Here is a 12,964-nt window from a genome sequence, read left to right on the forward strand (position 1 = left end):
ACCACACTATTAGCGTTTCTCTTTAGGCATATTTGGTTGATTATGATCTTCCTTCGATAAATTAAAATCATCCGATATCACGAGTGCATTTAATAAATTCAGACCCACCCCGTGGAATTCCTGAAAAGATTTGTTGCTTTATGTGGAAAGGATTATTTTTCTACAGATGAGACTCCATCATCCCTAACCTTCAGAACATTATTTTAGTTTCAATTACTAATCAATGCAACCTCCTGGAATATTCCTCAGCAAAAAAAAAAAATAAATAATTTGGACGAGGAATGACCATGAATATTCTTTGCCTAGCTCGTTTTCTGCCCATGAACCAATTAAAACTTGCTTGAAGCCTCCATTGCCTGTATGGTTAATGGTATTTATCAAAGTGTTGCATTTGTATGATAGATAAATATCTTTGGATTGAATGGCCGATGACCAATAACTCCTACCAATAAGACCATTCGATAATAATGGACTTATTGAACTTCAACACGTCTGTTATCTTTTCGCGCAATATATGATCGACCAGAAAATCATGAGTAGCCCAACTGTTGTATTATTAAATAAAGTTAATATATAATTGAACTGTAACCGAGTTAAACGATTTCTGAACTGTGTTATGTTAATATAGTTTGTGGTATTAACAGTAAAACAAAAACAAAATAGTACAAATGAGGGAAAGATGGTTTCTGTGTTAATGCAAACAATAAAACAGCACACAATTTTAAAGTTTTTTCCAAGGATGCTCTTTATTATATTCGTGATACCTCACAAATCACAAGAGTTGGTGAGACACCGGTCAGTTCACCTCATATAGACGACAAATCTTTAAATACTTCAAAATAACGAAAACATTCTCTGCCAAAATAATCTAGAAATCATAACAAGGAAAAAAAAAAAAGTGTGTGGGCCAAACTCAAGGATAATAAGGAATATATTTATATATTATATCAGAGTATACAATGGTTTATAACGTACATCACACAACGATAATTAATCCCTTGAGTCTTTCACTCTATTCAGGAGATATCTCATCACATTTTAAAGATAATTAAAAAAAAAAAAAATGCAAACTAACTGTTTGTACCAAAAATAGCACCGGGCACGCGCGGTGAACGCATACTTTGACGTATGCGTACGTGAAGTAACCATACAAATTGCTTTCATACTCTCTTTCTCTCACTCAATACTAATACATCTTATTTACAATGAATCACAGTTTTTTTTTGTTTTTTTTTTCATTACTCAATGCAACTGTGGTGGTGTCTATCTTTACGCCCTTTTACTTAAGATTATTTATTCGTGCTCTTGATGAGAAACAATTGAAGCAATGTGGAAAAACAGCTATTTATTGCAAGCGGATACAAAGTGAACTGAATTTGTGCATATCCGATCGAAAGTGAGTTTTAAACTGTGAAATCATCCCTTATGATTATTGAATTATTTAGAAAGTTTCTCATACTGCTGTATAAGTGACATATTCGTAGCCTGATTAATAGAAATTCTATAATTGGATGCAAACATATCCGAAATATTCCTGAATCAGGAAAAAAATTTAAAAACAATTAATTAAATAACATTTTCTGCAGAGGGAGCCACCTTTATTTTAATGGAATAATTATTCTTGACATATGAATAATACAGCAGAGGGCGCTCGCTACCTTTACTTTTATGTGGAATAAGCATTCTTGACATGAATAATACAGCAATGTAGTCATTTTTTCCTTTTTATTATTTAAAAATAGAAAAGTAACCAATGCTTTATTCGATTTAAAGTAATTCGAACTTACAAACTGTCTTGAGTAATTCCAGTTTGTAAGAATTCCGAATCTGCACTTTAAAAGAAAATTTTAAATCTAAGGAAACTCCCTGCATAACAGATGAACGAAATTTAATTTGCACGTTGTTAAAAGAAAACATTCAGTGCAGTGAAACTTCGATTTAATCCTTTTTAAAGGCATCCAGAAAACTTTAAACCGATAAAAATAAACGTAACAACGAAGTTTAACTATATTAAAATATTTCACAATAACTTTATAATACTACGCGTTCTTTTATAGCATTATCTGAACCTACTGGGAAGATTATGCGCTGTTCTTGCAATTTCTAGTTATTTGCGCAGGCCTGCTCTGACGTCACTCGCAGCAATGTGGCTAATATATAATCAGAGATCTCTGAATTATAATGAATAAAAGAAAGAAAATGTAAACATTGTAGTAGAATTTTAAGTTGTCAACAAAGGAATATAAATAATTATTTAACAGATAAAAATCACTTTATTTTGAGTTTATTAACAGCGATGTTTTTCAGGAACTGCCATTTTATGGGTTGCTGATCACCATTGCTTTATTTCGATCTAAAATAACATTTTACAAGTTATTTGATTATCTAAGGAAGAAAGTGATGGATTATACAAGAGGGGGTTTTCAAGTTCGACTAGACTTTAAATACGGGTACTTTTGATTCAAAAAGATGTTTTTCTAATTCGAATTGCAGGATATTTCTTTTTCAGAAAGGGGGAGAATTGCCTCTTTAATGGTTTTTACCATCAAAGAGGAAATGGAACAAATATTGTCGAAGTTATATCTTCTATGTTAAATACTTATTGGTAAACAGAATAAATGTAAAGTCTTTCTGGTTGAGGGATTAGAAATGAGTTAATTTGTTTGCTTTTCTTAATAAATTGGGAATTGAAGTAATGTCTGTTACTGTATGTTTTTAAAATATACAACTATCAGGAACCTCATTTTGTTAAACTTAGGGGAAAGTTAAAAGTACGTAAGTAAAATTAAAAAATATACACAACCCACAAGAACATCTTAGTTAATATGCAGATCTGTAGAGATTTTTTTTGGACGGCCCTTAAGCTTTACACCATATGACTTTAAATGAACAATACATTATTCTTCTGAAATATTCTTTTCAACTGTGCACAGGTATTGCAGAAAATGCCACTGAGGATACTAGTTTTAGATTTTTCAATACGCTCGCTAAAACAATAACCTCCATATTTGCAGGAGACCTAACAATTCTGATTTTGTTGCGTTTAATTCAACAAATGAGCACTAGATGGCACCAGCGGCCACACATGCGTTTTGAGTTATACACGTGACGATTCAGAATTTAAAAGGTGCATAATGGCGAAGTTTACAAAGTAAAATATGAGTAGAAATTATAATGAAATTACAACATTTTGCGAGACATATATTGCACTCAGTGGCTAGGATTCTGCACTTACCAAGTGCACAATAAAATATCGGGAACATTTTTAAAGAGATATTTCTTAGATTTTCTAAGTTTCGTTGGGCGATTGCACTTATGTATATCTTTCTTTCCTTCTTATAGCACAGTCGAGTTCTGCTTTCTCCAGTTCGTGGACACTTGCAATGCTTTTGATTTATGGACAATTTGAGGCACAGGAGACTTGAGTGTAACAGCTCTCTGCCTTAGTATCGTCAACAACTCGTGGTTAACCATGGACCTCCACAGTACTTATAAAGGCACGGTAGGTGAGGTTTTATTTCGTTTCTCCTTCTCTACCCAACAACCCCCCAACGTGTGACCCCTAGGAGTGAGGCTGACAATACCACGATGTCCCATTAGGAGAGTGATGTGATTTGCCACCAGGTGCAGGATGATAGAGATGGAAGCTGCTCGGATGATACAGCTGATGTTGTTCGGGGGGTAAAGTCTGCTGCGCATGTCCGTAGGCAGAGGGATCCAGATTACCAGGATGCACAAACAACTGGGGTTTCAGAGACAGATGCTGTAGGGATGTGTCCGACACGTAGTGACGCATGTGCGGGATCGCCGCAGCAGCCGCTACGGCAGCGGCCTCGTTGAATGCCGACGTCTCCGCGTTTCCCGCCAGGAACTTGTCCCTCGGCGACACGGACGAAGGAGGGGTCATGGCGTTGCACGAGTCCGTAAAGTTTCCGCTCGACGAGTTGGCGGTGTAAGAAGAGATCACCCCGTAGGAGTCGCCGGCCACTTTCGATGGCAGTATGAACTGAGCTTGGTCGGCGTATACCTCTCCGCCAGGTGGCGTCGGTAGCGTGCCCTGTACCTCTCCGTAGTAGTTATGTCTGGTCGCATGAGCTCCGGAACGAATAACTGATTCGCGGTTGACGTAGATTTGTCTGAGTAGACTGGATGCAGGTAGAGGGGCCGGCGCTCCCCCGATCCACTGTATTGTTGTCCTCTGGGGCTGGTGTGGATACTGGGGTGTGTACGGATGGGAAGTCTTGAGCATTAAAACGTGTTCTTGAGACGTCTCTGTCGAAGTCGGTAGATGTTTGCTCATTGCGTCTTCCAGTTCTCTGACCGACATCCCGGCGGTGCCGTTGACGTCTGAATACGGAGATTTCATCGGACTCGGCGTCCTCTTCCACGGCCTAGAAATATCTCTGACCTTGTGAGTGTCTTTCTCTTGAGCATTTGTTCCACCCAGTTCCGTTTGCGGACTCGGGGTTTGGTCACTAGATGGCAGCACCTGATGGGATTCCGTCTCTGTGGGTGCATTGCCGGCACCGTCGGTGAGGAAATTAGCGGGTTCGAGCGATACTGCTTCAAGACTAGAGGTGCTTTCTGGGCGCGATCTGGGACTCTTGGCTAGTTCTTCCACTCGAAGACAGGACTCTGCCAGCTTTCTCTTGCGCTGTCTGTGGCTGCTTTCGCAATTTAAATCGCCAACGTCGACAACCACGCGATTTTGTGGATCTGCGTTGACGTCACGACAGACATCCGACTGGAGATCGAACTGCTGGTCTTTTGCCGAATACTCTGGAGAGATGTCCTCTTGATCCGAGCATCCGCCCTACACATAAAAAGTCACAAAAACGTCAGAAATATTTGCACGATTCATAACTAAAAGAAATTGAAATCAGTAATTTAATTTTGTAGTCAACAGTATTTAATATACACTGAGCTTCCATGATATTAATGATCTACGTAGTAATACAAATATTTGAAAATTGATTAAATTTAGAGCGTAGTTTAAATGCTACAAAATAGTTACAAAAGGCTGTAGTTTATAATCTTTTAAGGGTAAAAACCGCATTCTTTTTTCTTGAGCTCAGCTAACAGCCTAGATTCAAGAGGCCTTTAGAAATTCCTCCAGTCGCCAACAAGAATCAGACTCGGGTCTCTCTAAACGAGTGACAAATGGTAAAACCACTATACTGTCAAGGAGGACTTCTAAAATGCATTCATCGCCTCAACAGGAGAACTGATACCTGCCAATTCTCCGTTTAACATTAACAAAATAATATCAGAATAGAATTCACAACAACCACGTCTCGACAAAGATTAAAAAGAAAGCAAGTTATCAGGTACAATCATTTACTGTTTAATGAGATTAGAATGTAAATAAATTAATTTAATTTAAATAAAATAAATCATGCGTGAGAAGTATCCAGCTGCTGAATATTACAAGGCTGAGAAGCAGGAAGCGAATGCTTTTGGGATTCTCTAAGAAAAGCAAGTCGAATAAAGAAAAAATCTGAGTGGAAACGAAAAGTCATGAAGCAAGATTAAAGACGCTATTAAAAATAATTAGTTCTAGACAGATATGAAGTAAGACCACATTCCTTTGAGTAGCTTTCGCAACGGATGGGGGATTCACCAGCTTTGAATTGTATTATTTACCTCACGTCCTCTTGGTTTGCCCTCGTGGGTAGCCCAGTGCATATAATTGCTGTACTCTCCAGACCGAGAGGAAAAGACTTGAGTTCGAATGTTATCAATGACGCGCGATATTTTATGGGTCTTTTGCATAATGTGGACGATTTAGTTGGTTTCAGGGGAAGTAGCATAGTTTTTTATCCCGGAAACTGAAAATCGACCACAGAACACACGGAACAATATGGCCTTAGTCGCTAATGCTCCTAAAACCCCACACAAACAATATCATGATTTCCCCGAATTCCATTGCGACTTAAAATTCCAGGCCAGGCAGATGCCAAATTCGGATTCATAAAGAGAATGCGGCATGTTAAAAACGTCCATGAGGGGTGAGCTGGCAGGGATTTCGGTTTAATTGGAATATTGCAAAGAGGCTTTTGCTGAGATATGGTGGAAATGCTCCGATGATAGATTAGGTCTAACCACCGAAGCACGCTATCTCTAGCAGAACCATTGACGTTAGCTACCTCTAAGATGATATTTTTCCCAAGCCTTCATCTTGATCAGGATGAAGATTACGTTCTCGGTAAAAGTGTAAGGCTTCGGTGACGAAAATCTGAATCCATTATCCAATGTCCAGGATGATCGGTGGCTTTTTTGAATTTGCCCTTCAATGACGCTCATATTATATGACTGATATAATATACTAGTCATCAACACAGATGGTAACAAAGCTGATGAAATTTACTCTCTATGGGGTTTATTTTGATAGAAAAAAGAAGCATAACACTTAAATCGAATCCTTGTGGTTCTCTGTCTTGAATATCTTTGTTGCTGGGTTCATAGTTTTTGATTACGGGGAATTGGAATATTGGGACTGATCGGTCACTTAATGCGCACACAATATTTAAATCTGTGGACTTTTCAATGCACGGAATCTTTGACTGCACAATACAAAGAAGCCATGACTTAATTCATAAAGACATTATTATTCGATGATGTTTTCTTATTTTATAAACTTCAAACACTTGGATTTTCCACTCTGTTTTATGTTACTGATAAGCTAAGAAAACGCGGAAGAATACTCAAGAGATATTAAAGATAAGGAAACCCGTACAGAACATTTCCTTTAGTCTCATATCTTCAACTTACCCCGTTATTCCTAACGTTTTCCTGACCTTCGTTGACTGTCAGTTGTGACATGCGGTTTAGTTGTTCATGCTTCTCATCTGTCCGTTGGTCGTCGCTCCCGGATATAGGGGAGGTCGTGGGGCATGCTTCTGCGTCCTCAGTCAAGCCGGTACCTACAATCAAGAAAGCACATATGTTCAGGAAACCAACACGCCATACAAAAAATACTTTTTTTTAAATAGAATATCCATTAATTGCTTTTAATAAGCATAAAAGTCGGCCACTGTCAGCTGTAGGATTCCCCGTCCATTATGTGTCTAATGGTTAATGTTTTTAAAGAGGAAATTCAGTCTTTGAGTTTTACAAGTTAGGCGTGTCTTGACAATTTAATCGAAAATGCTGTTTACTTGTGAAATTAGGGCAATTTATATATATATAGGAAAGGTCCGGGTTCGATCCCTGTCGTCGAGACTTGGTACCTTTCAATCAAAGGTGTTTTTCGTCTCAAGATGAGATGTAGGATTTTTCATCCAGCAAGCCTTGAAACAGTTTCAAAATCGATGCACTGAACTGACGCCTCAGTTGTCTTTAGCTAAAAAAAGCGAACTTTCTTCGATTTTTAAAGCAGATCCATATTTGTCTGAGATTTGCAACTGTATCCTTCTTTATTTCAGGAGTATTATGAGTTTTTTTTATTTTTAAACTAAAAGGAACAGATGATCAGTTGCTGGAGAATGCGTTGCTGCGAAAAACAGTTACAGACTATTCTAATCCATCGATGTCCTCAAAAATTCAAATAGAAGGAACACAGGAAAACGTATGGTGAAGAGCTTATTTATCTAAATGAAATAGGTCTCAAGGTTTCCATAAGAAGTCACATCCTTCATACAGAACAGTGATGGTGTTTTGTCTCATAATCCATCGACCAGCTGCTTTACATCACTTTTCGACTGGAAATATTGTCTTCAGATTCCTTAAAAGGACTACAGTTGCGAAAGCCAAAAGAGTAAGTAAAGGTCTGGATTTTTGGGTAGGAGATAACACCATGGGAGACCAAACTAAGGAAGGGAGTGCCTTGGTGTGGTACACTTTGGTCTTCCATTGTCAATTTATAAAACTCCTTTTAAACAGTTCAAAAACAAGTCCTATTTACTGTCCATCACACTCTTACGGTCTGTTTCTTTGTTTCGGAGGGAGAAGAGGACTGTTGAATTTGAAATGGGATTTCAATTAAATAAGAAATTTAGTTGGCCATCTTGATGAAACGTTTCAAGCGAGGTAACAAAAAAGGTACAGTTAATTGATACTTACCAGCGTATGATACAACACGTAATATTGTATCAACTTTTCTTTACTGAGTATGACCAAGGTGGTGGAAGATTAGTAATGAATATATTGGGATTAAATATACATTAATTGTGTTGTCTTCTTGATTATTTCTTATTTTCGATAAAAGGTGTTCTCCGCTCCCGAAATATATGTTTTTCAGTGTTTCCGAACGTTTATTGAACTCTTATAAACATGGCAGAGTTCTATAGTACATAAAGCCGTTTAATCCTAGTGGAACAGGCAATCGTAAGCTGCACTTGGAATACTATGTCCAACTATGGAGACTGCACCTAAAAAGCCGCTGAAATCCTTGAAATGATACAAAGACGGCAACCGTCTTCGTACCGTTTCAAGGATTTGGTGGATCCTGCAACTTAGAGGATAGAGCAAAATGAATGAAGGTGAAATTTTCACTGTTATGGATGAATATAGAACTATGGCCATAAATCCAAGTTATGGGAAGAGTGGGTTAGACTGGACTATATATTTTTAGTTCGTGCAGGAAATGTCTATGGTTTCTTTCAACTTTGTGATCAATAGTAATTTTAAAGCCACACAAGAAATGAAATCTGTAAAAAAAAGAAAATCCAAGTGTTTCTGCACTTAGTTTTTCAACAACTTTTCTCCTTATGGCACTCCATCCTGTTAGATAAAAGTCTGTACATTAATGCATCATTTGTGTCCATTAACAGAACTGTGCGCACAAAGTACATTTACAGTGATAATCATGTTCGAAATCCTACAGAGAATTATGGTTCAATAGTTATTAATTAGTCATGCATGCTTGCAGTACACTGAATGACCACTTTATTAAGTACATCTATTTCCATGAAATGGAGCGCTCATTCTGTAACAACATCACAGGGTCTTATAAATCGACATAAAGCGAGTAAGCAGATATGTAGGGATGCTATATGCGAGTAATTTACTGGTAGAATGAGCAAGAAGATTTAAGTAACTTTGAACGTTGGATGCTAGTCCCGTTGGTATCAGAAATTAATAACTCTGTTGCGGTTTTCATGCGCTACTGTGTATCGAGATTGGTCCAATAACCAATTAGCATCCAGCCAACGGGTATCCTGTGATCGGAAATACCTCGTTGATGCGAGAGGCTGACAAGACTTGTGGAGGATATCAGAAAGGCTATAGTCAGTCAAATAATAGTGCATCCGACGTCTCAAAACTCACAATTCGTCGTACCTTGTCAGGGATGGGGTATCGCAGCTAACGACCGAATAGGGTACCACCTCTGTCCGCAAAACACAAGAACTCAGGAACACCAAGAGTGGAAAATTGAAAAAAAAAATGTTGCTTGGCTCGATGAATCCCAATTCATACTGACAGCAGCGTGAAACACCAGTTCATGGTGTTTCAAGATGATAGCAGGACAAGAATATGACCAAAGCTGCTAAGTGTGAACTATTAGTCCATTGTTGGCGGTTTAACGGTGTGAGAATATTTTAATTGTGCTTTATGATGCCGACAGAGCAACATTTGGATGGCATCAATTATCTGTAAATTGTTTCTGACCAGGCGCATTTCTTCATGGTTGCAGTGTAACCATCTGCAAATGGGTTCTTTCAACAGGATAATGCACGTGCCACATGGTTAGAAATGTGCAGAACTGGTTCCAAGAACAGGGTAGTGCAGCATCCCCGTGGCACGCTTTCTACATAGCTGAGTTCATGTAAGAATGGATCCGTGGTTATGGGGGAAGGGAGTCTACTCGCTATTAAAATAAATAAATTAATTTTCTGTTTATATTTCCGGACGACTACACGGTCAAAGGAGTTTGCAAGATCGAAAGAATACAAGAAACAGCACAGTATGTACCCTCTCGAATTACCACTCGGTGCGCCTAATAAAGTTGCTACTCCCACAACATTATGATCAATTTGTGATCTACATATTGTATGAAACGGGGTTGAGTGGGTTCTTGACAGTTTGGAGTTTGCGCATTTCCCAGGATTCCAGCAAAAGTGAACCACCACTTTGTGAGATTTCTTTCAAATTAGGTTGAGAGAGATATTTATGCTGTAAAACAGTTACTTCACTCATGAATCAGTATATATTATAGTCTGTTGATTAGGGCAGTTGTACCCTCGTGGGTAGTACGTTAATTATAATCACCGTTCGCCCACATCGGATGGATAAAGGTTTGAGTTCGAATCCCATTACTGACCCAAGGAATTTTTGTCGGCTTTTTTCACTATGTTGCTGAGTTAATTTGTCTCAGATGTGGGTTGGAGGGTTTTCTCTAGAATGTCGGGTATTTCTTTCACCAAACAGATCTTAGAAGAGACACATTACGCTGAAGCACCCATCGCCTTACTACTTCATTTATTTTTAACAATATTTCTACAGACAGAACGTGGCCGAATCCTCAGAAGAGTATCAACGAAGGATGTCACTCTTTCTTTGTATTTATACCGATCCTTAAGCCGATGCGGATAACTGTCTAGAGCTCTCCAATTTATCAGGCAGTAACCTCAACAAACACAAGTAAAGGACATTCTTATCAAGATTAAAGAACTGAAATGGACTGGGCAGGACACATAGCTCGAAGACATGATGACAGATGGACTGAGGAACTTAAAAGAAACCTTGGAAGGTAACAACAATGGAGATGGACAAATTCAAGAGTTCGTAGGTAGTAAATGGATAGCGATTGCACAAAACAAAAGGAATTGGAAAGTTGCTGAAGAGCCGTTCATCCTGCAGTAAACTGAAAATGGCTGATGATGATTAACCTCAACCAAAGCAGCGCCCGATATCCAAATTGAATTTCCTTCTACTTTTATATGTTTTCTTTCTAGTAGCTGAACCATCAGAATTTTCCACTATTTTATTTTAGAAAGTTCAATGGACAATACTAACTGATCAGCGAAAAGTTGCCAAATTATGGAACTGGATACGAATGATATGTGAAATCATAATGGGACAATTGTTATATAAATCAACAGGGACATCGTTAAGAGCAGCAAGATGTAACGAAAAAATCAATATAAATATTGTGACACAAAACATATACGTTTTAACCGAGCTGGAAAATACATTTAATGTTAGTGAATCACAGGTTAAATTCTGTTATCTTCTACGATAAAATCACATATTTAAAGCTCAACAAAATCATCCTAAATCCCTGAATAGAAAGAGTGTTTTAAAGATTTAATTTATTTTTTTTATTAATTAATAAAAAATATCTACACCGGAAACAAACTCGATATCAAGATTTTTTCATTCAAGATTTATAATATCCTTTTTCATATTAGATGGCGCTGTTGTTATGTCACGATCCACCACTACTGTCTAACATAAAAAACGCTTTTTCTATTTATTATAATCATTGTTACAAGTGGGAAATTACGGTGCATTAGTGAAGGGTTAATGAGGAACTCTTATTCCGGTCTGAAGTTAGCAATTTTTCAGTTTTACTATTCAATAAAATATAAATTTTACAAGTGGAAAAGTCTCTTTAATTACGAGGGTAAATCAAAAACAGTGGAAGGCAATTTGTGTGTAGAACAAACATTCCATGTTCCCACATTTATCACATCCACTACTGTTAGACAAGTCTAGACATGTGTGGGCATCTCCAGTTATCTGCACTCGGTCTGTTTTTTTACAGTCGAGGTGATCATGTCGTCTCCGTTTACCAATTGTACCATTAATGAAAGTGCTGTGATCAGATTTTTGGGTTAAAAGGATCAAACCCTTTCAGATCCACAGAAGAATGATAGAACAATATGGGAAAGGTGTATGGATGGATTACTGCTTTCTCTTTTGCCGGAAGCCAAAAAGCAGAGCGGAAACACAAATCATCCACAAAAACCAAAGAATGGTTTTTGTCGATTGACGTTTATGGGATTTGAACGAACCTAATCTGGAGCATCATCACGAAGACTGTTAACAGTGCAAGATATTGCGCCTTGTTGGAAGATAACTTAAGCCTGTTTTTTGCAGTAATCGCAGAGGCTTGCTGTTACAACACGTTGAGCCGCTGCAACGATTTTAATACTTAACTATGAACATGGTCCTTCACCACCACCATTCAGTCCGAAGAATAAGAAGTGTTGGAAATTTTTTTTGCATGTTTGCCTTTGCTTTTTGATTTACTCTCGTATAATTATAGTTAATACTCCACGTAACGTCCTTCATAAACTCAACCAGACTATTATAATATCCATAGATATTGATTCTCTGCTATCGCAACCCTCCGTTCGATTCATACACGTTAACTTGGATTAGAAGGAGATTTATATGGATTCTTAATTATACATTAGAAGTTAGTTGCTGACAAAAACAGGCTAACGCTAATGTTAACCATGTGTCTGTGTTAGTGTTCATCTGTATACAGGTTATCATCCTAAACTACGTACAGGGGAGTTGCAGTACCTCTGCCCTCCTTATCGGGTAAGGAATCCCTCTCCGTCTCTCCGGGTTCGTCTGGTGTTGCATGAGAAGTGGGCCTTAGCTGACTGCAGTCCATGATACAGTTATGGAGCTCCTGCCTACTGGAAAAAGTCACGACTGTTGAAAATGTTCTTAGAAAAGACTTTTTTAAGTTAATGTTTATATTGAGTGTAAACTCTTATGATACTGAATTCGAAGAAATGGACTTCAAATACCTGATGACGTAGTTGATGGATATGATGGTTTGTTCCTCTGCATTTTTCGCGTTGCAGATTACGGTGGCACAGGTCTGAATCCACGTGTGTCCTCCAACTTTGTTCAGAATCCTGTAATATGCACTCATTGACTGACCCTTAGTGATTACTGGAAAGAATAAACAAAAAAGAAACGGCATTACTGGAGACCAGATTGTGACGTCACATGATAAACTTCCAAATTGATACATATTTTGATAAATTTAACATCTTTCATC

At 37.9% G+C, this 12,964-nt stretch overlaps 1 protein-coding gene across 3 annotated transcripts in view; it reads right to left on the bottom strand.

The window, feature by feature from the left end:
• Window positions 1-2,049: 2,049 nt before the first annotated feature.
• Window positions 2,050-12,964, bottom strand: part of LOC150088469 (protein trachealess-like) — a 369,924-nt gene continuing 359,009 nt past the window's right edge. For 2 of the 3 annotated variants that reach the window (XM_090369530.1, XM_090369531.1), the window contains 4 exons: window positions 12,708-12,855; window positions 12,475-12,593; window positions 6,772-6,923; window positions 2,050-4,813 (listed from right to left, as the gene is read on the bottom strand). In XM_090369530.1, the coding sequence (XP_090225656.1) occupies window positions 3,563-4,813; window positions 6,772-6,923; window positions 12,475-12,593; window positions 12,708-12,855 (1,670 nt within the window). In that variant the 3' untranslated portion in view covers window positions 2,050-3,562. The remainder of the gene's footprint in view (window positions 4,814-6,771; window positions 6,924-12,474; window positions 12,594-12,707; window positions 12,856-12,964) is intronic. The other variant, XM_090369532.1, reaches the window with a different exon arrangement.

The sequence above is a fragment of the Mastigoproctus giganteus genome, chromosome 3, assembly GCF_048544385.1.
Source record: "Mastigoproctus giganteus isolate SK-2022 chromosome 3, ASM4854438v1, whole genome shotgun sequence".
NCBI classification, from domain to species: Eukaryota; Metazoa; Arthropoda; class Arachnida; order Uropygi; family Thelyphonidae; genus Mastigoproctus; species Mastigoproctus giganteus.